At 45.1% G+C, this 26,677-nt stretch overlaps 1 protein-coding gene across 6 annotated transcripts in view; it reads right to left on the bottom strand.

Annotated features, from left to right (window-relative positions):
* Window positions 1-26,677, bottom strand: part of LOC139542991 (GRIP1-associated protein 1-like) — a 78,104-nt gene that overhangs the window by 35,075 nt on the left and 16,352 nt on the right. For 3 of the 6 annotated variants that reach the window (XM_071349032.1, XM_071349035.1, XM_071349034.1), the window contains 12 exons: window positions 25,962-26,054; window positions 25,381-25,515; window positions 25,106-25,201; window positions 24,503-24,715; window positions 24,286-24,399; window positions 22,733-22,810; window positions 20,433-20,528; window positions 18,822-18,878; window positions 15,794-15,893; window positions 7,384-7,514; window positions 5,348-5,464; window positions 3,504-3,597 (listed from right to left, as the gene is read on the bottom strand). In XM_071349032.1, the coding sequence (XP_071205133.1) occupies window positions 3,504-3,597; window positions 5,348-5,464; window positions 7,384-7,514; window positions 15,794-15,893; window positions 18,822-18,878; window positions 20,433-20,528; window positions 22,733-22,810; window positions 24,286-24,399; window positions 24,503-24,715; window positions 25,106-25,201; window positions 25,381-25,515; window positions 25,962-26,054 (1,324 nt within the window). Of the gene's footprint in view, window positions 1-3,503; window positions 3,598-5,347; window positions 5,465-7,383; window positions 7,515-8,290; window positions 8,458-10,246; window positions 10,821-15,793; window positions 15,894-18,821; window positions 18,879-20,432; window positions 20,529-22,732; window positions 22,811-24,285; window positions 24,400-24,502; window positions 24,716-25,105; window positions 25,202-25,380; window positions 25,516-25,961; window positions 26,055-26,677 lie in introns of those variants that run through there. The other 3 variants (XR_011668582.1, XM_071349033.1, XM_071349036.1) reach the window with 3 other exon arrangements.

The following is a 26,677-nucleotide window of genomic DNA, read 5'->3' as shown; positions in this document are numbered from 1 at the left end:
AAAAGTCTTAATAATTCAATCAATCATTGCAGTAGTTACAGTTAAGGGCACAACATCTACAAAGAAAACGATGAAAATATCCTCTTCAACATCGCCAACAGGAGGACCATTATGAAGATCTAGAAAAAACATCCAGGGTGAACGAGAGTTTTATTTGAGAGTGAACTACTTCAAATCTTTTTTGCTAGTGCTTTCCTAAAGGCATGCCCTGGAGTGTGCCCTCTGAGCCCTATCACCATGCTACAGACCTTCATGAAACTAAAGCCTGATGATATCATTGAGCTTGAGTGCCCGCACGCTCACAATAAGGACGGCATTCAGACAGAGACCCAAGTCTGAGCACTGATGACAAGTCCAGGTAGTGAAACTGGGTCAGTCTCTATTGAGCTTATGGTACGTTTTAAAGCCCATCTACATCAGTTTAACGTGAAATGTTGCTATGGTTGACGTTTTGGATCTGCGAAATATGCCATTTCGATTTGAATTTCTGAAACTGTCTTTACTACCTAGCCAGTAACAACACCACAGCCAGCATACTTAGCATAACTTTATTATGTTTCACTGTGCTAATCATTCTAAAAAGTGCTTGAATTTCATTCTGAATAGATTTTCTTGTAAACTCTGCCAGTTTTATATGGTAATGGTGTTCCATTTACCACTCCACTCTACATAATGCCTCATGGACGTTAAATTAGCACGGATAATACTTCGAACGGAACTTGTGCTAATCTGGTCGAGGACAACAGCAGAACAGGGTGCAGAGGAATCTCAAATACACAGCCAGCCGAACCACTCAGACCTTATTAAAATACAAAATAAAATGATAAGCAGAGCCCACAGCTTATCATGGAGTTATTAGTTTGAACAAAGAGCTGTTTCAAGTGTATCTGAGCGCTCCAATAGTGGCAAATTTAAAATCGAATTACCGTAAAATGTTAAACGCCAAATCTCAAATAGCCGCCTGTCCCTTTAAATAGCCAAGCAATTGCAAATATTTCACAAAAATAAACGCGGCGTTTCAAATCAATGCCCTGTCTAAATTAATTATTTACGAAGTTAACATGAATTACCATGAATTGTTTGTTACATTAAATAATTCAGTAATGACAAAAAAATTATGCCATTTTAAATCACCAGTAAGAAACTGCTAGCCATTGGCTGCTAACAGCTGAGAGCTGCTAGCTAACTGGCAATCATAACAATCAACTTCGGGAGTACAGACCCCTAGAAATCGGCCGATTACCCTCTAAGAACTGCTGAAAAAGCACAGTCAAGGAAAGTAATTATTCTGTCAAGGACATTGACTCTATTTAGAAAAAATAAAATATACTAAGACAAAATAAACGTGACAGTGTGTAAATGATAACACATATGAGCAGGAAATGAAGAAATTGCTGGAAGGGAATGCTGGAATTAAACAATTAACTATGCAAATGAGCAATAGCTGTGTGCATTAAGGAAATAGAAGCCTGGCTTAAATAGAAGCCTGTCTCGAAAAAGCATCTGTTGTGTTCAGTGATTTAAGCACATAAACTTCCGGGATATTATTTTAAGTTTTACGTAATTATAAATAGGAACGGAAAAACATTTAAGAGTGGATTATAAAAGGAAGACAGTGAGTCAAATTCAAATGTAATAATATAATTTAATAAATCCCCCACCGTGAAGGAGCAGGATAGTGTCTATTTATGCAAGTAGTTAGAGAATAGTTTATTTAAGGTGAAATACAATTTCTACTTTTGCCCTCGAGACATGAAACAAGATGTACTGGAATAATCAACAGTCAACTCTCATCTTTAAGCGCCCTCTGTTTTTTGGTTCAACGGTCATAACCATAAACTCACGATTCAAAAAATTAATTGCTAGTTGGGCTACATTTCAGCAGACAAAATGAAAGTAAATCTTAACTGGCTTTAAAACTTACATTGCCATTCGACAGACAAAATACTAAGCAAAATATGTAGGCATACAGTTAATTCGGAAAGTATTAAGACCCCTTCGAGTTTTTCCACCTTTTCTTTGTTACAGTGGTATTTTAAAATAGATTAAATAAACAGAAAAATCAACCAACACACAATACCCCATAATGACGAAGCGAAAACAGGTTTAGACATTTTTTTGCAAATGTATTAAATATAAAAAACAGAAATACCTTATTTATGTCAGTATTCAGTCCATTTGCTATGAGACTCGAAATTGAGCTCAGGTGCATCCCGTTTCCATTGATCATCCTTGAGATGTTTCTACAACTTGACTGGAGTCCTCCTGTGGTCATTTCCATTGAATGGACATGGTTTGGAAAGGCACACACCTGTCTATATAAAGGTCCCACAGTTGACAGCACATGTCAGAGCAAGAACCAAGTCATGAGGTTGAAAGAATAGTTCGTATAGCGCCAAGACAGAAATGTGTCGAGGCACAGATCTGGGGAAGGGAACTAAAAAATGTCTGCAGCATTGAAGGTCCCCAAGAACACAGTGGCCTCCATCCTTATTAAATGGAAGCAGTTTGGAACCACAAAGACTCTTCCTAGAGCTGGCCGCCCGGGCAAACTGAACAATGGGTTGAGAAGGGCCTTGGTCAGGGAGGTGACCAAGTACCCGATGGTCATTCTGACAGAGCTCCAGAGTTCCTCTGTGGAGATGGGAGAAACTTCCAGAAGGACAACTCTCTGTGTAGCATTCCACCAATCAGGCCTTTATGGTAGAGTGGTCAGACTGAAGCCACTCCTCAGTAAAATGCACATGACAGCCTGCTTGGAGAACTCTTAGACCATGAGAAACAAGATTCTCTGGTCTGATGAAACCAAGATTGAACTCTTTAACCTGATTACCAAGCGTCACGTCTGGAGGAATCAGGATCAAGGGAATGATGAAGAACAGAGAGGTCATTGATGAAAAACTGCTACAGAGCGCTCAGGACCTCAGACTGGGGGCGAATGTTCACCTTCCAACAGGACAACGACCCTTAGCACACGGCCAAGACAATGCAGGAGTGGCTTCGAGAGAAGACTCTGAATGTCCTTGAGTGGCCCAGCCAGAGCCCGGACTTGAACCCGATCGAACATCTCTGTAGAGACCTGAAAATAGCTGTGCAGCGACGCTCCCCATCCAACCTGACAGAACTTGAGAGGATCTGCAGCGAAGAATTAGAGAAACTCCACCAAATACAGGTGTGCCAAGCTTGTAGCGTCATACCCAAGAAGACTCAAAGCTGTAATCGCTGCCAAAGGTTTCTAAAAACCTGTTTTTGCTTTGTCATTATGGGGTAGTGTATAGATTGATGAGGGGGAAAAAACACATTTTAATCCATTTTAGAATAAGACTAATCAAATGTGGAAAAAGTCAAGGGGTCTGAATACTTTCCGGATGCACTGTACTTAAAGTAGCTACAAATATTAAAATTTCTTGAAAAAGAACGGTATTGAAAAAGCATCCTGTGGCTATTTCTAAATACCCCGGTATAGAGTATATACGGTATATCGCCCAAGCTCAGAACGTTACCTATCCTGCTGTCCATGACATAGGTCTCGATGATAGCACTTTTCTTACAGATGTCATCAGCCATGGAGGAGCAGCTGACCTCTAGGTGTTTCACCTGCAAGCACAGTAGATAGACATATTAGATGCACCAGAACCACAGAAATACATACATACTGTATACAAAGCACCCGTCACAGCTACCAGCATGTACCAAGTCCATCAATCATCTCTCACACAGAGCAGGCAGGCAGTGTAAATATATAATATGATCTCGGGAAAATTGCTGCAAAACAGCCAGGCCAAGGCACGAAAACAAGCAGAAGCAATAGGTTCCCGTTCAGTGCAGCTCCAGACATATTCTGGTGCATTTCAAAGTGATTTAAAATCACCAGTAAAAGATGCTATCACAATTTCATTGGGAAATAAATCAATTCTAGTGGTCCAAAAATAAGGATTCATCACTGCCGCAGACTCATAAATTGCAGAGAGGAACATTAACCTTATTCCACAACTTTCTTTCATGTCATCTCATTCCACAATCATGGGCATTAATATGGAGTTGGTCCTCCCTTCGCTGCTGTAACAGCCTCCACTCTTCTGGGAAGGCTTTCCACTAGATGTTAGAACATTGCTGCGGGACTTTTAGCATTTAGCCACAAGAGCGTTAGTGAAGTCGGGCACTGATGTAGCGCAATTAGGCCTGGCTCGCAGTCGGCGTTCCAATTCATCCCAAAGATGTTCGATGGGGTTGAGGTCAGGGCTTAGTGCAGGCCAGTCAAATTCTTACACACCAACCTCGACAAACCATTTCTGTATGGACCTCGCTTTGTGCACGGGGGCTTTGTAAAGCTGAAACAGGAAAGAGCCTTCCCCAAACTGTTGCCAAACAGTTGGAATCACAGAATCGTCTAGAATGTCAATGTATGATGTAGCGTTAAGATATCCCTTCACTGGAACTAAAGGGCCTAGCCCGAACCACGAAAAACAGCCCCAGACCATTATTCCTCCTCCACAAACTGTACATTTGGCACTATGCATTCAGAAAGGTAGAGTTCTCCTGGCATCCACCAAACCTAGATTCGTCCGTCGGACTGCCAGATGGTGAAGTGTGATTCAACACTCCAGAGAACGCGTTTCAGCACTCTGCGGTCCCGTTCTGTGAGCTTGTGTGGCCTACCACTTCGGGCTGAGCCGTTGTTGCTCCTAGACATTTCCACTTCACAATAACAACACTTACAGTTGACTGGGGCAGCTCTAGTAGAGCAGAAATAGGATGAACTGACTTGTTGGAAAGATGGCATACCTATGACTGTGCCACATTGAAAGTCACTGTAAGGCCATTCTACTGCCAGTGTTAGTCTATGGAGATTGCATGGCGGTGAGCCCGATTTTATACCCGTCGTGTGTGGCTGAATTAGCCAAAAAAACAAATTTAAAGGAATGTCCACATCATTTTGGCCATGTAGTGTGTATATATAGATAGTAGTATGGTATATTATACGCATTATAGTAGAGTAGTATAATAGTATATTATAACCTGGGTGGATCGAGCCCTGAATGCTGATTGGCTGACATCCATCGTATATCAGACCGTATACAATGGGTATGATAAAACATGTATTTTTACTGCTCCAACTACATTGGTAACCAGTTTATAATAGTAATAAAGCACTTTAGGGGTTTGTGATATATGGCCAATATACCACAGCTAAGTGCTGTGTCCAGGCACTCCGCTTGGTGTCGTGCATAAGAACAGACCTTAGCCATGGTATATTGGCCATAGCCCACACCTCCTTGAGCCTTTGCTGCTTATGTATACACTAGTATTATATTATAACTAAGTATGAATAGCATAGAGATTATACCTTCTCCTCCAACATCCACTTCTCCTGCTGCACCCCAGCCAGCCTCTGGAACAGCTCCCCAACCTCATCATCAGACAGGTCAGCAGGCCGCTGGGACTGGGGGCTGCCGCTGGCGGACTGAGGACACACAGCACCAGACAGCACTGTTACACCTTCCCTACATTAACTTAGAGACAAAGTCAGACAGAGCGAGAAGCTATTTTGTGCAATCCGTTTATTATACTTCTCTCTCTATCAGTGACTGGGAGCTTGACAAGTCTAATGGTACAAGCTTATCTCTGTATTATACACACAGAATTGGACTCCTTATTTGATCTGTACAGTGGAAACAATTGGAGAATTCTAAATTGTATGGTTTAGAGATTTTTTCTCTCTCCATCTTTCCCTTTCCTTAACAAACCACATCCCTGGCAGAGAAACATTACAGGACATGTATTTATTCAAAGGATTCTAATTATAGTATCCACAGTTTTTATAAAGCTATTCATAGCAGAGGAGCACATAAACATGAAATGCACGTGAGCTCCCTGTTGAGCTGCCTGTCATGACTGTGGTTTCTGAAAGTTCAGCCTCTCATCTCTGGCTCAGCGCGTACTGTTTGTACTCAGCGCGTACTGTTTGTACTCAGCGCGTACTGTTTGTACTCAGCGCGTACTGTTTGTACTCTGGGCAGTTACCAATGCAATGTAAGAGGTACTGTGTTGCTGCAGACAACATCATTGGTTCTCTTTGTGGTTCCTTACATCAAAACATTTCTCATTATTCTATGTGTGGATTATGCAGTTTCATAACTCTTTTCCACCTCATTTGTACTCTTTACTGTCAAACATCGATCTCGTCAATACTCTGCGTACCATTGCTTTCACGAACTACATTGTATGTGCCTTGGCCAGTTCTGTGGACCCGTGTGCAGACTTGGTTTCCTGTCTCTAGCCGACTAGTGTAGTCTACAGTACCTTGTTGGTACTCTGTGCTGACTGGTGTAGTCTACAGTACCTTATTGGTACTCTGTGCTGACTGGTGTAGTGTACAGTACCTTGTTGGTGCTCTGTGCTGACTGGTGTAGTGTACAGTACCTTGTTGGTGCTCTGTGCTGACTGGTGTAGTGTACAGTACCTTGTTGGTGCTCTGTACTGACTGGTGTAGTGTACAGTACCGTGTTGGTGCTCTGTGCTGACTGGTGTAGTGTACAGTACCGTGTTGGTGCTCTGTGCTGACTGGTGTAGTGTACAGTACCTTGTTGGTGCTCTGTGCTGACTGGTGTAGTGTACAGTACCGTGTTGGTGCTCTGTGCTGACTGGTGTAGTCTACAGTACCGTGTTGGTGCTCTGTGCTGACTGGTGTAGTGTACAGTACCTTGTTGGTGCTCTGTGCTGACTGGTGTAGTCTACAGTACCGTGTTGGTGCTCTGTGCTGACTGGTGTAGTGTACAGTACCTTGTTGATGCTCTGTACTGACTGGTGTAGTGTACAGTACCTTGTTGGTGCTCTGTGCTGACTGGTGTAGTGTACAGTACCGTGTTGGTGCTCTGTGCTGACTGGTGTAGTGTACAGTACCTTGTTGGTGCTCTGTGCTGACTGGTGTAGTGTACAGTACCGTGTTGGTGCTCTGTGCTGACTGGTGTAGTGTACAGTACCTTGTTGGTGCTCTGTGCTGACTGGTGTAGTCTACAGTACCTTGTTGATGCTCTGTGCTGACTGGTGTAGTGTACAGTACCGTGTTGGTGCTCTGTGCTGACTGGTGTAGTGTACAGTACCGTGTTGGTGCTCTGTGCTGACTGGTGTAGTGTACAGTACCTTGTTGATGCTCTGTACTGACTGGTGTAGTGTACAGTACCTTGTTGGTGCTCTGTGCTGACTGGTGTAGTCTACAGTACCTTGTTGATGCTCTGTGCTGACTGGTGTAGTGTACAGTACCTTGTTGGTACTCTGTGCTGACTGGTGTAGTCTACAGTACCGTGTTGGTGCTCTGTGCTGACTGGTGTAGTGTACAGTACCTTGTTGGTGCTCTGTGCTGACTGGTGTAGTGTACAGTACCTTGTTGATGCTCTGTGATGTGGCTCCCTCCTTCATCTCCCCGTAGCTGAAGGACGAGACACTGCTGCTATCTCCCCTCTGCTGCTTAGGACTAGGAGAGCTGATCTCTGACAACACCAGCTCCTCCAGGCCTGGAAACACACACAAACACTCTCTCAATGGGGGAGTCTTACTGAGGAATTACAGCTGAAGTCATTATTTCTAAGTGGGGAAAAAAGTAGTCACTGTTCAGTCATCAAACATCGTTTGACATTTTTTGACGTGGATAATATTCCCTTTCAGGACAAAGCAAGGGCACACTGCTGACCATTTCAACCCGCTTACGTATGGCTGGCTTTCATAAGCTGCATTACTGTCCTCCAACTGTAACTACAGAACATCGTCTACCACCAACATCCATTATGTAGCTTGGATAAGGAAACAAACACAGTAATTAAGTTAGGACCCAGTGCATTGTGCATAGAGGGAAGCCTCAGTCCGTAGGCACTTATGGATTTCCCATAGAAAACTAATGGCTGCTGTGGGAAGAACTTCTTGGCAGGCGTATATACAGTTGAAATCGGAAGTTTACATACACTTAGGCTGGAGTCATTAAAACTCGTTTTTCAACCACTCCACAAATTTCTTGTTAATAAACTATAGTTTTGGAAAGTCGGTTAGGACATCTACTTTGTGCATGACACAAGTCATTTTTCCAACAATTGTTTACAGACAGATTATTTAACTTATTATTCACCGTATCACAATTCTAGTGGGTCAGAAGTTTACATACACTAAGTTGACTGTGCCTTTAAACAGCTTGGAAAAATCCAGAAAATGATGTCATGGCTTTAGAAGCTTTTGATAGGCTAATTGACATCATTGAAGTCAATTGGAGGTGTACCTGTGGATGTATTTCAAGGCCTACCTTCAAACTCAGTGCCTCTTTGCTTGACATCATGGGAAAATCAAAAGCAATTGTAGACCTCCACAAGTCTGGTTCATCCTTGGGAGCAATTTCCAAACGCCATGGGACCACGCAGCCATCATACCGCTCCGGAAGGAGACGCGTTCTGTCTCCTAGAGATGAACGTACTTTGGTGCGAAAAGTGCAAATCAATCCCAGAACAACAGCAAAGGAGGAAACAGGTACAAAAGTATCTATATCCACAGTAAAACTAGTCCTATATCAACATAACCTGAAAGGCCGCTCAGCAAGGAAGAAGTCACTGCTCCAAAACCGCCATAAAAAGCCAGACTACGGTTTGCAACTGCACATGGAGACAAAGATCGTACTGTTTGGAGAAATGTCCTCTGGTCTGATGAAACAAAAATAGAACTGTTTGGCCATAATGACCATCGTTATGTTTGGAGGAAAAAGGGGGAGGCTTGCAAGCCGAAGAACACCATCCCAACCTGGCCAAGGCACATACAATTGTGGGAAGCTTGTGGAAGGCTACCTGAAAGGTTTGACCCAAGTTAAACAATTTAAAGAAAATGCTACCAAATACTAATTGAGTGTATGTAAACTTCTGACACACTGAGAATGTGATCAAAAAAATAAAAGCTGAAATAAATCATTCTCTCTACTACTATTCTGACATTTCACATTCTTAAAATAAAGTGGTGAACCTAACTGCCCTAAGACAAGGAATTTTTACTAGGATTAAATGTCAGGAATTGTGAAAAACTGAGTTTAAATGTATTTGGCTAAGGTATATGTAAACTTCCGACTTCAACTGTATGTAGGTATCTACTAACTTAAGACCCTTCTGGACTGGTGTAGGGTACAGTACCCTTCTGGACTGGTGTAGGGTACAGTACCCTTCTGGACTGGTGTAGGGTACAGTACCCTTCTGGACTGGTGTAGGGTACAGTACCCTTCTGGACTGGTGTAGGGTACAGTACCCTTCTGGACAGAGATAACTCACTACTTTAAAAATGTCTGATTCTCAACTTTCTGTAGAGAAAACATTAAACATTTATGACCACATAGTAAATTATACATGACCCAAAAGAGGATTGCCCTGGCATCACCAACAACCTACGGAGAGGAAGTAAGAGTTGCATTGCTCTGTGGCACATTTTAAGAGGGAGCGCAACATAAAATATTAAGATATCTTAATTTCATTGACAGTGTTTGGGGTGAGGTGGGGGGTGAAGGGTCTGTCCCCACAGGAGTAAATGTTTTTCATATACCACACTTTACTGAGAAAAACACAGGTACTGCAGTGGTTGTTTTTCTGTTTCTAATCTTTGGGTGCCACGTGTTCACTTGCTTTGTAAAAACAACAGCTACATTCAGAAGGTGACATCATGTTAATGGAGAGGGTGTGGCATAAACCACTAAATATTTCCTCCTCACTAGCTCTACATATCAATATAACGTTCAACAATCAGCTGCTCACCCACATATTTAGAAACACAAGTGTCTCTAGATGCTAAGGGACAATAACCCCGTTGGTTCCAAGCCATTACCATTCCTAAAACATATTTTACTTCTTCAATGTCTCGAACAATTCACACTCTCAGTTATAGATGCTGTATGATATTGGTGAACAATGCACCTCTTTTTACCTCATTATTCCCTGCCTGTAGCAAACCACACTGCGGACATCAAGGTTGTCATCTCTGCAGACTCACTTCCCTGCGCTAAATGTTTCATGTCTGTGATGATGTAACATACGCTGCATCACAGTTCAGGGCATGAAAGGATGTCCTTTAAACCCAGTCAACCCCCCCCCCCAAACACCAACGCATATATCACATAGAACATGTAGCTTAAGTGCCTTCAGAAATTATTCCCACCCCTTAATATACATTCTTGTGTTACAGCCCGAATTCAAAATGGATTGATGTATATTTTATGTCATCCATTTACACACAATACCCCATAATGACAACGTGAAAACGTCTTTTTAGAAATGTTTCAAATTTCACATTTATTGAAAACAGAAATATCGCATTTACATAAGTATTCACAAGCCTGAGTCAGTGCATTGTAGCAGCAATATTTCTGGGAAACTCTATAACCAATAAGAGTCTAAACCCCGTCTAAGCCAGGGGCACTGAATAACAGATAATAACAGATAAAACAGGAGGTTTATTCTGAAGTGTCTGTCCTATATCTGAGAAATAAATATATGTAAACATTTGTTATATACAGTACAAGTCAAAAGTTTGGTCACACCTACTCATTCACAGGTTTTCATTCTGCAGTGACACGCCATCCCATCTCGTTATCGCTTAGTGGGACTATCATTTGTTTTTCAAAAGGACAATGACCCAACACACCTCCAGGCTGCGTAAGGGCTATTTGACCAAGGCGGCGAGTGATGGAATGCTGCATCAGATGACCTGGCCTCCACAATCACCTGACCTCAACCCAATTGAGATGATTTGGGATGAGTTGGACCGCAGCCAACAAGTGCTCAGCATATGTGGGAACTCCTTCAAAGCTGTTGGAAAAGTATTCCAGGTGACGCTGGTTGAGAGAATGGCAAGAGTGCAGTCCTCAAGGCAAAGGGTGGCTACTTTGAAGAATCTCAAATATAAAATATATTTTGATTTGTTTAACTTCTCTAGGGTAGGGGGCAGCATTCGGCATTTTGGATGAAAAGCATGCCCAAATTAAACTGCCTGCTTCTCGGGCCCAGAAGATATGATATGCATATAACTGGTAGATTTGGATAGAAACACTCTGAAGTCTCTAAAACTGTTTGAATCATGTCTGTGAGTATAACACAACTTATTTAGCAGGCAAAACCCCGAGGACAAACCATTCAGATTTTTTTTGTTTTTGAGATCACTCTTTTTTCAATGGGTTATCATTGGGAATCCAGATTTCTAATTGACCTTCTTGCAGTTCCTACCGCTTCCACTGGATGTCAAGTCTTTAGAAATTGGTTGAGGTTTTTTCCTTTGTGTAATGAAGAAGTACGGCAATCCAGAACGAGGGTAACTTGAAGTGTACTGTTAGATAGAGGCACGTGACCAGAAAGCTAGCTACAGTTTGTTTTAATCCTGTATTGAACACAGATCATCCCGTCTTCAATTTTATTGATTATTTATGTTTAAAAAAATACCTAAAGTTGTATTACAAAAGTAGTTTGACATGTTTTGGCAAAGTATACAGGTAACTTTTGAGATATTTTGTAGTCACGTTGCACAAGTTGGAACCGGTGTTTTTCTGGATCAAACACGCCAAATAAATGGACATTTTGGATATATATATCGACGGAATTAAATCGAACAAAAGGACCATTTGTGATGTTTATGGGACATATTGGAGTGCCAACAACAGAAGCTCGTCAAAGGCATGAATTATATTTTTTATCTCTGCGTTTTGTGTCACGCCTGCAGGGTTGAAATATGTTTCTCTCTCTGTTTACTATGGTGCTATCCTCAGATAATAGCATTGTTTGCTTTCGCCGAAAAGCCTTTTTGAAATCTGACATGTTGGCTGTATTCACAACAAGTGTAGCTTTAATTTGGTGTATTGCATGTGTGATTTCATGAAAGTTTGATGTTTATAGTAATTTATTTGAATTTGGCGCTCTGCATTTTTACTTGCTTTTGGCCATATCCCAGAGAAGTTAAAATAGTGTCTGAGTTGAACAGAACTGATTTGGCAGGCAAAAACCTGAGAAAAATCCATTCGGGAAGTAGTTTTTTTTGTGGTTTTGTAGTTTTCTATTCAATGCCATTACAGTATCCATTGACTTAGGACTCAGATTGCAGTTCCTATGCCTTCCACTAGATGTCAACAATCTTTAGAAATTGTTTCAGGCTTGTATTCTGAAAAATGAGGAAGTAAGAGCAGTCTGAATGAGTGGACCCTAAAGCTTTTTCATGCGCACGACCGAGAGAGTGCCTTTCTTGTTTACCTTTTATATTGACGACGTTATTGTCCGGTTGAAATATTATCGATTATTTAGGCAAAAAAAAACCTGAGGATTGAATATAAACATCGTTTGACATGTTTCTATGAACTTTACGGATACAATGTGGATTTTTTGTCTGCCTGTTTTGACTGCGTTTGAGCCTGTGGATTACTGAAGAAAACGCGAACAAAACGGAGGTTTTTGGATATAAAGAGACTTTACCGAACAAAAGGAACATTTATTGAGTATAATGAATGTCTGCTGAGTGTATGAAGATCATCAAAGGTAAGGGATTCATTTTATCTCCATTTCTGACTTGTGTAACTCTTCTACTTGGCTGGTTACTGTTTGTAATGATTTGTCTGCTGGGCTATGTTCTCAAATAATCGTAAGGTATGCTTTCGCCGTAAAGCATTTTTTAAATCTGACACCGTGGTTGGATTCACAAGAAGTTAATCTTTAAACCTATGTAAAATATGTTTTGTTTTCTGAATTTTTATAATGAGTATTTCTGTATTTTGAATTTGGCGCACAGCAGTTTCACTGGCTGTTGAGGTGGGACGCTAACGTCTCACGTACCCAAGAGAGGTTAACACTTTTTTGGTTACTACATGATTCCATATGCGTTATATCAAAGTTTTGATGTCTTCACTATTATTCTACAATGTAGAAAATAGTACAAATAAAGAAAAACCCTTGAATGAGTAGGTGTGTCCAAAGTTTTGACTGTGTGTGAGTGTGAGTGTGTGTGTATATACACTGCTCAAAAAAATAAAGGGAACACTAAAATAACACATCCTAGATCTGAATGAATGAAATATTCTTATTAAATACTTTTTTCTTTACATAGTTGAATGTGCTGACAACAAAATCACACAAAACTGATCAATGTAAATCAAATTTATCAACCCATGGAGGTCTGGATTTGGAGTCACACTCAAAATTAATGTGGAAAACCACACTACAGGCTGATCCAACTTTGATGTAATGTCCTTAAAACAAGTCAAAATGAGGCTCAGTAGTGTGTGTGGCCTCCACGTGCCTGTATGACCTCCCTACAACGCCTGGGCATGCTCCTGATGAGGTGGCGGATGGTCTCCTGAGGGATCTCCTCCCAGACCTGGACTAAAGCATCCGCCAACTCCTGGACAGTCTGTGGTGCAACGTGGCGTTGGTGGATGGAGCGAGACATGATGTCCCAGATGTGCTCAATTGGATTCAGGTCTGGGGAACGGGCGGGCCAGTCCATAGCATCAATGCCTTCCTCTTGCAGGAACTGCTGACACACTCCAGCCACATGAGGTCTAGCATTGTCTTGCATTAGGAGGAACCCAGGGCCAACCGCACCAGCATATGGTCTCACAAGGGGTCTGAGGATCTCATCTTGGTACCTAATGGCAGTCAGGCTACCTCTGGCGAGCACATGGAGGGCTGTGCGGCCCCCCAAAGAAATGCCACCCCACACCATGACTGACCCACCGCCAAACCGGTCATGCTGGAGGATGTTGCAGGCAGCAGAACGTTCTCCACGGCATCTCCAGACTCTGTCACGTCTGTCACATGTGCTCAGTGTGAACCTGCTTTCATCTTTGAAGAGCACAGGGCGCCAGTGGCGAATTTGCCAATCTTGGTGTTCTCTGGCAAATGCCAAACGTCCTGCACGGTGATGGGCTGTAAGCACAACCCCCACCTGTGGACGTCGGGCCCTCATACCACCCTTATGGAGTCTGTTTCTGACTGTTTGAGCAGACACATGCACATTTGTGGCCTGCTGGAGGTCATTTTGCAGGGCTCTGGCAGTGCTCCTCCTTGCACAAAGGCGGAGGTAGCGGTCCTGCTGCTGGGTTGTTGCCCTCCTACGGCCTCCTCCACGTCTCCTGATGTACTGGCCTGTCTCCTGGTAGCGCCTCCATGCTCTGGACACTACGCTGACAGACACAGCAAACCTTCTTGCCACAGCTTGCATTGATGTGCCATCCTGGATGAGCTGCACTACCTGAGCCACTTGTGTGGGTTGTAGACTCCGTCTCATGCTACCACTAGAGTGAAAGCACCGCCAGCATTCAAAAGTGACCAAAACATCAGCCAGGAAGCATAGGAACTGAGAAGTGGTCTGTGGTCACCACCTGCAGAACCACTCCTTTATTGGGGGTGTCTTGCTAATTGCCTATAATTTCCACCTGTTGTCTATTCCATTTGCACAACAGCATGTGAAATTTATTATCAATCAGTGTTGCTTCCTAAGTGGACAGTTTGATTTTACAGAAGTGTGATTGACTTGGAGTTACATTGTGTTGTTTAACTGTTCCCTTTATTTTTTTGAGCAGTGTATATCACACACACACACACACACAATTCCTGAGCTTTCTATTATCTTCTAGATATAGGACAAAGTTCAAAACCTTGTTTCTTGTGATTTACTTTTTCACTTTCTTTTTTGCCATTTATGAATGTGTTATTCAATGTGTTTCTATGGGATATAGTAGTAAAGGCCAAATGTAATAATTTATCAAATCATTTTTTATATATATTTTTTTTTATAGCTAAAGGGCTCCTAAAATTCTAAACCCAATAGCTAAATGATCCATAGTATGACCATCTTAAAACAATTCCAGATATCAGCTTAGAACCCCCACAACAGCGTAGACTTTTAAGAACAATTACAAGCATACCCATAACATGACGCAGCCACCACTATGCTTTAAAATATGGAGAGTGGCACTCAGTAATGTGTTGAAATGCATTTGCCCCAAACATAACACTTTGTATTCAGGACAAATTGTTCATTGTTTTGCCACATGTTTTGGAGTATTACTTTAGTGCCTTGTCTCAAACAGGATGTACAGGCTTCCTTCTTTTCACTCTGTCATTTAGGTTAGTATTGTGGAGTAGCTACAATGTTGTTTATCCATCCTCAGTTTTCTCCTATCACAGCCATTAAACTCTAACGGTTTTAAAGTCACCATTGGCCTCATTGTGAAATCCCTGAGTGGTTTCCTTCCTCTCCGGCAACTGAGTTAGGAAGGACGCCTTTATCTTTTAAGTAACTGGGTGTAGTGACTTTGGATTATACACCATCCAAAGTGTAATTAATAACTTCACCATGCTCAAAGGGATATTCAATGTCTGCTTTTACATTTTTTACCCATCTACCAATTGGTGCCCTTTTTGCAAGACATTGGATAACCACTCCGGTCTTTGTGGTTGAATCTGTGTTTGAAATTCACTGCTCGACTAATTTATTTAGTCTGGCCATAACAAAGGGGTTGAATACTTATTGACTCAAGATTTTAGCTTTACATTTTTTATTAATTTGTAAAAATGTCAAAGAACATAATTCCATTTTGACATCATGGGGTATTGTGTGTAGGTCAGTGACCCAAAAAAAGAATTGTGTGTTTTATTCAGGCTGTAACACAACAAAATTTGGAGAAAGTCAAGGGGTTTGAATACTTTGATGGCATTGCATAACATCATATAGTGGTATATATAGACTTTTGCCCGATGACATGAAATGTGTGTAGGTCAATCAGGTTGTCTCCTCTCACCTGTCCTGGTCTTAGTGTTGGTGAGGATCTCCTGTAGCCGCTCCTGTAGTTTATCAGCTCTCTTCCTCTCCAGCTGTAGCTGCCTCTTCAAGTCTTTCAGCTACAAACAACATCACAAAGCCCTTGAGAGGAGAGTACACTACTTCATTTAAAAAACACTGCAGCATGTTTTTTCTCTCTCTATGCATAGACAACAGCATACGACTCAGGGAGAGGCAAAGGTCATCTTAGACAGGCGTCTGATTAAGACAAAGAAAACAATCAAATAAGATGAACCATCCTACCCTGAAAACTATTTAGATTGTGGCTGGGAAAAGGAGCTACAGAAAGCTCTTACGACTCCTATGCCTTACAACCCCTACGCCTCAGGCAAGCTTGCAATTATCTGCAGAAAAAAGACTTATCAAGGCAGGCAGGCATCTGATGAGTGGTTACAAAGGGATCCTGAGTGGCACAGTGGTCTAAGTCACTGCTTCGCAGTGGTGGAGGCATCACTACAGACCCAGGTTCGATCCCGGGCTGTATCACAACCGGCCGTGATCGGGAGTCCCATAGGGCGGCACACAATTTGCCCAGCGTCGTCCGGGTTAGGGGAGGGTTTGTATTGTAAATAAGAATTTGTTCTTAACTGACTTGGCTAGTAAGTTTAAAGAAAACTTTAAAACACGTACATATCGAAAAGTTGTCTGCCTACCTGCAAGTTATAATTTAAATTTCCACTCTGTACTAAATGGAAGGGGACTGACTCATCAGTTTCAGAAGTTAGTGGTGAGTGAGAGAGAGAGAGGCAGTGAGCGCGAGAGAGAGAGAGGCAGCGAGAGAGAGAGGCAGCGAGAGAGAGAGAGAGAGAGAGAGAGAGGCAGCGAGAGAGAGAGGCAGCGAGAGAGAGAGGCAGCGAGAGAGAGAGGCAGCGAGAGAGAGAGAGAGAGAGAGAGAGAGAGAGAGAGAGAGAGAGAGAGAGAGAGAGAGAGAGAGAGAGAGAGAGAGAGAGAGAGAGAGAGAGAGAGAGAGAGAGAGGCAGAGAGAGAGAGAGAGAGAGAGAGAGAGAGAGAGAGAGAGAGAGAGAGAGAGAGAGAGAGAGAGAGAGAGAGAGCGAGAGACAGCGAGGAGAGAGAGCGAGAGAGAGAGAGGCAGCGAGGAGAGAGAGAGAGCGAGGAGAGAGAAGGAGAGAGGCAGCGAGGAGAGAGAGAGAGAGAGAGAGAGAGCGAGGAGAGAGAGAGAGCGAGGAGAGAGAAGGAGAGAGGCAGCGAGGAGAGAGAGAGAGAGAGAGAGAGAGCGAGGAGAGAGAGAGAGCGAGGAGAGAGAAGGAGAGAGGCAGCGAGGAGAGAGAGAGAGAGAGAGAGGCAGCGAGGAGAGAGAGAGAGAGAGAGAGGCAGCGAGGAGAGAGAGAGGAGGAGAGAGAGAGGAGGAGAGAGAGAGGAGGAGAGAGAGAGGAGGAGAGAGAGAGGAGGAGAGAGAGAGAGAGAGGCAGCGAGGAGAGAGAGAGAGAGAGGCAGCGAGGAGAGAGAGAGAGAGAGGCAGCGAGGAGAGAGAGAGAGAGAGGCAGCGAGGAGAGAGAGAGAGAGAGGCAGCGAGGAGAGAGAGAGAGAGAGAGGCAGCGAGGAGAGAGAGAGGCAGCGAGGAGAGAGAGAGGCAGCGAGGAGAGAGAGAGGCAGCGAGGAGAGAGAGAGGCAGCGAGGAGAGAGAGAGGCAGCGAGGAGAGAGAGAGGCAGCGAGGAGAGAGAGAGGCAGCGAGGAGAGAGAGAGGCAGCGAGGAGAGAGAGAGGCAGCGAGGAGAGAGAGAGAGGCAGCGAGGAGAGAGAGAGAGGCTGCGAGGAGAGAGAGAGAGGCTGCGAGGAGAGAGAGAGAGGCTGCGAGGAGAGAGAGAGAGGCAGCGAGGAGAGAGAGAGGCAGCGAGGAGAGAGAGAGGCAGCGAGGAGAGAGAGAGGCAGCGAGGAGAGAGAGAGGCAGCGAGGGGAGAGAGAGGCAGCGAGGAGAGAGAGAGAGAGGCAGCGAGGAGAGAGAGAGAGAGGCAGCGAGGAGAGAGAGAGAGAGAGAGAGGCAGCGAGGAGAGAGAGAGAGAGAGAGAGGCAGCGAGGAGAGAGAGAGAGAGAGAGAGGCAGCGAGGAGAGAGAGAGAGAGGCAGCGAGGAGAGAGAGAGAGAGAGAGAGAGGCAGCGAGGAGAGAGAGAGAGAGAGAGAGGCAGCGAGGAGAGAGAGAGAGAGAGAGAGGCAGCGAGGAGAGAGAGAGGCAGCGAGGAGAGAGAGAGGCAGCGAGGAGAGAGAGAGGCAGCGAGGAGAGAGAGAGGCAGCGAGGAGAGAGAGAGGCAGCGAGGAGAGAGAGAGAGAGGCAGCGAGGAGAGAGAGAGAGAGGCAGCGAGGAGAGAGAGAGAGAGAGAGAGAGGCAGCGAGGAGAGAGAGAGAGAGAGAGAGGCAGCGAGGAGAGAGAGAGAGAGGCAGCGAGGAGAGAGAGAGAGAGGCAGCGAGGAGAGAGAGAGAGAGAGAGAGAGGCAGCGAGGAGAGAGAGAGAGAGAGAGAGGCAGCGAGGAGAGAGAGAGAGAGAGAGAGGCAGCGAGGAGAGAGAGAGGCAGCGAGGAGAGAGAGAGGCAGCGAGGAGAGAGAGAGACAGCGAGGAGAGAGAGAGAGGCAGCGAGGAGAGAGAGAGAGGCAGCGAGGAGAGAGAGAGGCAGCGAGGAGAGAGAGAGGCAGCGAGGAGAGAGAGAGGCAGCGAGGAGAGAGAGAGGCAGCGAGGAGAGAGAGAGAGAGGCAGCGAGGAGAGAGAGAGAGAGGCAGCGAGGAGAGAGAGAGAGAGGCAGCGAGGAGAGAGAGAGAGAGGCAGCGAGGAGAGAGAGAGAGAGGCAGCGAGGAGAGAGAGAGAGAGAGGCAGCGAGGAGAGAGAGAGAGAGAGGCAGCGAGGAGAGAGAGAGAGAGGCAGCGAGGAGAGAGAGAGAGAGGCAGCGAGGAGAGAGAGAGAGGCAGCGAGGAGAGAGAGAGAGAGAGAGAGAGAGAGGCAGCGAGGAGAGAGGCAGCGAGGAGAGTGTTCCACTTACTGCTGAACTACCTTTCTTCTCCAGGATCCGCTGGCCATCTACCGTGTCTTTAATCTCCTGTACACCACAAAGACAGGGAGAGGCTCTAATGAGAACCATTACATGACCACACAGCCTTATTATACAGCTACTAAACTCAGCAAAAAAAGAAATGTCCTCTCACTGTCAACTGCGTTTATTTTCAGCAAACTTAACATGTGTAAATATTTGTATGAACATAAGATTCAACAACAGACACGTGACTAACAGAAATGGAATAATGTGTCCCTGAACAAAGGGGGTCAAAATCAAAATGAACAGTTAGTATCTGGTGCGGCCACCAGCTGCATTAAGTACTGCAGCGCATCTCCTCAGATTTGCCAGTTCTTGCTGTGAGATGTTAGCCCACTCATCCACCAAGGCACCTGAAAGTTCCCAGACATTTCTGGGGGGAATGGCCCTAGCCCTCACCCTCCGATCCAACAGGTCCCAGACGTGCTCAATGGGATTGAGATCTGGGCTCTTCGCTGGCCATGGCAGAACACTGACATTCCTGTCATGCAGGAAATCACGCACAGAACGAGCAGTATGGCTGGTGGCACTGTAATGCTGGAGGGTCACGTCAGGATGAGACTGCAGGAAGGGTACCACATGAGGGAGGAGGATGTCTTCCCTGTAACGCACAGCGTTGAGATCGCCTGCAATGACAACAAGCTCAGTCCGATGATGCTGTGACACACCGCCCCAGACCATGATGGACCCTCCACCTCCAAATCGATCCCGCTCCAGAGTACAGGCCTCGGTGTAACGCTCATTCCGTCGACGATACACGTGAATCCGACCATCACCCCTGGCGAGACAAATCCACGACTCGTCAGTGAAGAGCACTTTTTGCCAGTCCTGTCTGGTCCAGTGACGGTGGGTCTGTGTCCGTAGGTGACGTTGTTGCTGGTGATGTCTGGTGAGGACCTGCCTTACAACAGGCCTACAAGCCCTCAGTCCAGCTTCTCTCAGCCTATTGCAGACAGTCTGAGCACTGATGGAGGGATTGTGCGTTCCTGGTGTAACTCGGGCAGTTGTTGTTGCCATCCTGTGCCTGTCCCGCAGGTGTGATGTTCGGATGTACTGATCCTGTGCAGCTGTTGTTACACGTGGTCTGCCACTGCGAGGACAAATCAGCTGTCTGTCCTGTCTTCCTGTAGCGCTGTCTTAGGCGTCTCACAGTACTGACATTTCAATGTATTGCCTCCTTGCAGCATGCCTATGGCACGTTCACGCAGATGAGCAGGGACCCTGGGCATCTTTCTTTTTTCAGAGTCAGTAGAAAGGCCTCTTTAGTGTCCTAAGTTTTCATAACTGTGACCTTAATTGCCTACCGTCTGTAAGCTGTTAGTGTCTTAACGACCATTCCACAGGTGCATGTTCAAACCCTTTACAATGAAGATCTGTGAAGTTAGTTGGATTTTTACAAATTATCTTTGAAAGACAGGGTCCTGAAAAAGGGAGGTTTCTTTTTTTGCTGAGTTTATGTGTACATGTACGGAACATTTCAAACTGTACTTTCCTCTGAAAATTTGATAGAAAAATAACTATAATGGTAGTTTCTACTAACTACAAAAAGGGTTAGTTTACCTGTTTCAGTTTTCCAATGGTTTCAATGTGCACATCCCTTTCCTTCTCTACTTCTGTCAACTGCAGGTTCACACCATCTATATCAGATGCCTTTCCCTGAATGAGAAACACAAAGAATATGTATTCAGTTTCAGTTACTTTCACAGATCCGATCTGAGAATCACACAATTTGAATCCGTTTCAACATAAGGTTACTAGTCACACCATGCTAATGGAATATCTACAGTGATGACAAGATTAACACAACAGTTCCATTCAGAATTAACTTCATGATACTAACAGGATTTTAATTGAAACAGTAGGGGTTCAATTTCAAACAAGCATATCACCAAACCTACCTGCCCAATTAGAGTTAGACATAGAAGAGAAACACACTCTATAAGTAACACTTTTAATTGCTAAATAAGTTCAATATACATCAGGTACTCAGCAGACGAGAATAGCAATGTGAGGAGTCATAGCTTCATCTACCTGAACGAAGTCCACGTACACTTCCAGTGAGTATAGTATGTCCCTGGGTCAACTAGTGTTGTCACGATACCAGAATTTTCACTTCGATACTGATAGCAGGTTTAGTATCACGATACTCGATATGATACTCCATGCCACAACAAAGAAAAGGTGTATAACCAAAGTCATAGAATGACACTTGATACAGAAAGAAACTATGTTCAATCGTTGGGCATCTTTAGGATTCAATGTTATTACATTTGAAAAATTGTACGTCCGGTTTATTTTTTACAGCCATGTATGCATTAATTAATAAATCATACAATCAATATGACTTTGTTTTTACCAATCTAACTACAAAACATAAATGGTAATCATTTATTTGAATGGTAATGTAAATCTCTATTGATAAACTGGGTAAATAACGATATAGCCTAGGTCTATTTAAAATACAGGTGAATGCAAATTATTCAATAGGAGTATGTGCATGCTTTGCGTTATTGAGCTTGTAAAATCTGATTTCATGGGGCTACAGATGGCAAACAATCCCTCCCATTTAGGAGTTATTTTATTGGCAACTGCTAGGAGAAAATATTCTATTGTACCGAACAATAACATCTCCATGGAAGAAGCCATCTCTTTTATAAAAGTCTTAAAGTACTGACATCATTCGCGAGCCCGAACGTGGCTGTGGAATGTGTCTTTGTGGCTATGGAATCTAGAGAAAACAGGAAGGGAGAAGAGGGACCAGGGCCGGATTACCAAACGGGGACATGCTCTGGGACCCCCGACCTTCAGCGGGGCCCCAGATAGCATATGATATCCTACACGTTTTGCTTCCAGGAAATTAGCTTTAAAAAAACTGCCAAAACATTTCTTAGTCTTTCAACAAAATGGGTAGAAATGGCATTATAAAACTGCATGTTTCACAGGGCTGAGCTTGCTTTATGCTGGTTTGCATCGTGCAGTCCTGCCATATGCAACTGTAGGCCTAATTAAACAAGTACTCACAGTCTATATCAGCTATTATGTTGATTGATTCATTCCAGTTAATCATTTTGGATTGAAAAGGTCTAGGCAGTCTAGTCAGTTTGAAGATAAAACTAATTTGATCCCATTCACATTTTCTCAAAAACAAATGGGCTATGAATACATAACGTTACCACTGCGTTTACCCTGGCCAGAGGGACAGAGTGAATAGTAGGTTAGACCATGCAGCTGCTGTTGCTGTTTGTTTCTTTGCAATACAACACGTTAGATCACTAGTGTTTAGGCTGCTACATTTATGGAAGAGTTTTTGCTTGTGTCCGTCTGGAGTGGTGTGATCACAATCGCTAAATAAAGACCTGAGGAAAGTGGAGAGCACGCACCTTAAGATTAATGCATTGTTCCATGAACCTGATTGGTCAAGAGCCTGCAGCAGCACTCCAATGTGAAGAACAGAGAAATTGTGCTCGAGTTCAAAACTCCTGAAGCAAATCAGCCCAAAAAAAAACTCACTTTGCCCCTCTAACGCTTTGCGTCAATCTATTTATTAATCTAAATCAAAAGTTGATTTAAAAGTGCTGTGGCAATGCATCCTCACCACAGACTTGATACTCTCAATCACGTGAGACATTTGACAGAAGTACCGAGCGTAACAACAATTCTAGTAACAAAGTTTTTTTTCTCTCCTCTCACATACAGTAACAAAGTTTCGGTATACCGTGCAACACTAGGGCCAACTGCAGTGAACAAAGCCTACACACACTCCCAGTCAGTATTCCCCTGGGCCCGGAGGAAAGTGTCTGAGTGTGTTGCTGTGTACACCACCCTGCCGTGTCTGAGAAGAGGAAAACAAGGCAAACAACCTTCAGTTGGAGAGAGTGTTCTTCCTGCAGCTTCTCCGTGCTCTCCTGGTGCTCCAGACAGCTCTTCTCCATGCTCTCCTAAACACAGAGAGGAACAACACATCACCTAATCATCAGCACACATGTATTTTTAGAATTCTTTAAAAAGGCTAAACTACTACACATATGTAAAGTCATTAATCACAGTAAATGCTAGAAAACAAAAAAATCTGAGCAGAAATAAGTAAGAAGCACTACTGACACCTTGTGGCCAGTGTTCCCGTGACGCCCCGTGGCCAGTGTTCCCGTGACGCCCCGTGGCCAGTGTTCCCGTGACGCCCCGTGGCCAGTGTTCCCGTGACGACCCGTGGCCAGTGTTCCCGTGACGACCCGTGGTCAGTGTTCCCGTGACGCCCCGTGGTCAGAGTTCCCGTGACGCCCCGTGGCCAGTGTTCCCGAGACGCCCCGTGGCCAGTGTTCCCGTGACGCCCCGTGGTCAGAGTTCCCGTGACGCCCCGTGGTCAGTGTTCCCGTGACGCACCGTGGTCAGTGTTCCCGTGACGCCCCGTGGTCAGAGTTCCCGTGACGCCCCGTGGCCAGTGTTCCCGTGACGCCCCGTGGCCAGTGTTCCCGTGACGCCCCGTGGCCAGTGTTCCCGTGACGCCCCGTGGTCAGTGATCCCGTGACGCCCCGTGGTCAGTGTTCCCGTGACGCCCCGTGGCCAGTGTTCCCGTGACGCCCCGTGGCCAGTGTTCCCGTGACGCCCCGTGGCCAGTGTTCCCGAGACGCCCCGTGGCCAGAGTTCCCGTGACGCCCCGTGGTCAGAGTTCCCGTGACGCCCCGTGGTCAGTGTTCCCGTGACGCCCCGTGGCCAGTGTTCCCGTGACGCCCCGTGGCCAGTGTTCCCGTGACGCCCCGTGGCCAGTGTTCCCGTGACGCCCCGTGGCCAGTGTTCCCGTGACGCCCCGTGGCCAGTGTTCCCGTGACGCCCCGTGGCCAGTGTTCCCGTGACGCCCCGTGGTCAGTGTTCCCGTGACGCCCCGTGGTCAGTGTTCCCGTGACGCCCCGTGGTCAGTGTTCCCGTGACGCCCCGTGGTCAGTGTTCCCGTGACGCCCCGTGGTCAGTGTTCCCGTGGTCAGTGTTCCCGTGACGCCCCGTGGTCAGAGTTCCCGTGACGCCCCGTGGTCAGAGTTCCCGTGACGCCCCGTGGTCAGAGTTCCCGTGACGCCCCGTGGTCAGTGTTCCCGTGACGCCCCGTGGTCAGTGATCCCGTGACGCCCCGTGGTCAGTGATCCCGTGACGCCCCGTGGTCAGTGTTCCCGTGACGCCACGTGGTCAGTGTTCCCGTGACGCCACGTGGTCAGAGTTACCGTGACAGGCATTACTCCGGGCAGTGAAGAGCGCCTCAAACTGCCAGTATTGATCACTCATTAACCTCATCTCCAACAGCATTTCTGTGTGTTCATGTACAAGCTATAAAGTGTACAACACAGCATAACTACACTACATATTCCAGTAAGTACTGGAATATTCTAGTGAATAAATCAATGTGAAAGTGAAGTTGGTCGTGTACCTCAGCATCTTTGAGTCTGCGTTCGAACCAGCCCTTAGTGTCCTCCATGGACTGGACCTGGGCTTGTAGCTCCTCCACACACTGCTGCAGACCCTCCAGCTCCTTATTGCGAGCCTAGAGGTCAAAGGTCACATTAATACACAAGCAGAGCACCTGCTCATGTTCTCTCCCTTTTCGTTGGCTGTGGCCCTGAATCTAAATGTGTCCCCCCCTTCACCTTCTCGTCTCGGAGCTGTGAGCGGAGCACCTCCTCTGTGCGGTTCTTGACCTCGTGGAGACCCCTCAGCTCTTTCTCGTAGCGCGCTCGCACCCCCAGCACCTCCTTCTCATGCTGCAGACGCACGTCGCTCAGCTCCTCCTTGTGCCGGGACTTCTCTGTGATTATCTCCATGGCCAGTTCATCCAGCATGGCCTTCCGCTTGTCAGCTGTCTGCAGGGGGAGGGAGACGGGAGGATATCTCTTGACATTTATTGTGATGACAGATGAACAATAACATTCACACTCATCCAGCACTGATTCACTCTTTCTTAAACAAACCATGAGTCTTTGAATCATAATCCTGAATTCATATAAATTTGATTCAAAGATAACTCTGTGATAAGTCCAAGACTGGCACATATGCTAATTGAAGCGGTGCTGTCCATTTATGGCCTGTGACCCCGTGGGCAGAAGGAGTGGAGCTTGAGAGAGGTCAAATCAGCACTCCCACCTTCACTGGCATACAGTAATGCCAATTACTACAGTGCCATGTGTGTACCCCTCCAGCACGCATCTCTGTTCACTGTGTGTGTGTGTGTGTGTGTGTCACAGATAGCCCACCTTTTTAGCCTCCTCCAGCTCTTGCTGTAATCGGTCTTTCCATTGGTCCAATTCAGTCAGCTGTTCCAACAGTCTGCTGTTGGCACGGTTCACCTCCTACAGAGAGAAAAACACAGCTAAAGAGAGGATAAAAATACATTTGCAACTCCCATCTTTTTCCTCCTTGACCTACAATAGAAGCGCTTTATCAAAGTACTAACCACTGTAAAAGTAAGGTTTATTTCAGTGGTTATCGGAGTATGCATGCATTAGGACAATGTGAGGGTCACACAAACCTGTAGCTGAGAGTTAAGGTCATCTCTCTGTGCCAGGAAGCTCTCCTGCTCTGTCCGTCTCTGCTGCAGCTCAACGTTCAGAGCCATGTTTTGGTCACGCAAAAGGTTCATCTCCTGAGTCTTCACTGTCTGAATCTAATGACAACGCCCACCCACTAGTTAGGACACACTGAGCTTCACAATGGAACAACATTTGATTACGTTTTACAAAAGGTATTTCTAGACTTTGTTTAATGAAACAAAGTGGATCAAATGGGTCAGAAGTGGAGAAAGTGAGACATGAAAAGCAGATGAGCAGAAGTTGAACGTCTTCAGATTAAGCTTTGTAGGAAAAACAACATTATTATTATTATTGTAAGTAATATTGTAAGTAGCAGCAATTCATGTCTGAACTATTGAAATAATCACCATCCGTCAGTATGTGAAAAACATCTTTACCTCCCTGACTTTAATCACAACAACTCAACTTGTCATAATAGTGATGCATCATGGGTAATGGCTGGTGAGTGGTGACAGTGGTAGAGTGAATAGTGATGAGGTTCCGTGGGGGTCCTGGCAGGGCGGGGGTCAGAATACTATACCTGTTCCAGAGCGACTAGGTTAGTCCTGAGAGCATCGTTCTCAGTCAGGATACCTTCCACCTGCTCCTGACTCACAGCACTCTGACACGCTATCTGCACCACAGCACCACACACGGGGTAAACACAAGGGGGGGCCACCCAGGACAGCCATGGAGGGAAGAGAGGACAGACGGAGGAAAAAGACAACGAGGTGGCGATTGGCAGCACAACAATATGGATTGAAAGAGAAGGGGAAAAGACGGGTTAGATTAATAGGATGGATCATCAACGAGGGTTGGCTGAAATTACCAGAAGAGGATCAGTAAGGCACGGACAACAGAATGAAAAACAAGAAGGACTAATGAGGTAAAGAAACAAAGAAAGAACGGTGACAGAAGCCAGATCAGAAAGAGAACGTCTGCATGACTTGCCAAAATGACTTGAAATAAAAAAGTATTTGCATATTGTAAAGAGAAAACAAAAAGAGAAGACAACAGCAGACCCAAAATCCTTATGTTATTGTTGTCTATTCAAAGCAGCGTTTGAGTTAATTAAGACGTGTGACATCACAGAGGACATACGTGCCAGTCGTGCTGCCAGCCAGGCAGGCAGGGTCCAGTGAAATTCATTGAGAGATCTAGGCCTTATTTAGTGGAAAAACAGACTGGTCCCTAATGAAGTGCACCAGGCTCACAAAGACTCCTCACTGCTCTCTTCCAGACAACCTCTTCACACTG

This window comes from Salvelinus alpinus, chromosome 17, assembly GCF_045679555.1.
Source record: "Salvelinus alpinus chromosome 17, SLU_Salpinus.1, whole genome shotgun sequence".
Classification (NCBI taxonomy): domain Eukaryota; kingdom Metazoa; phylum Chordata; class Actinopteri; order Salmoniformes; family Salmonidae; genus Salvelinus; species Salvelinus alpinus.
This window is presented reverse-complemented; position numbering and strand designations above follow the sequence as displayed.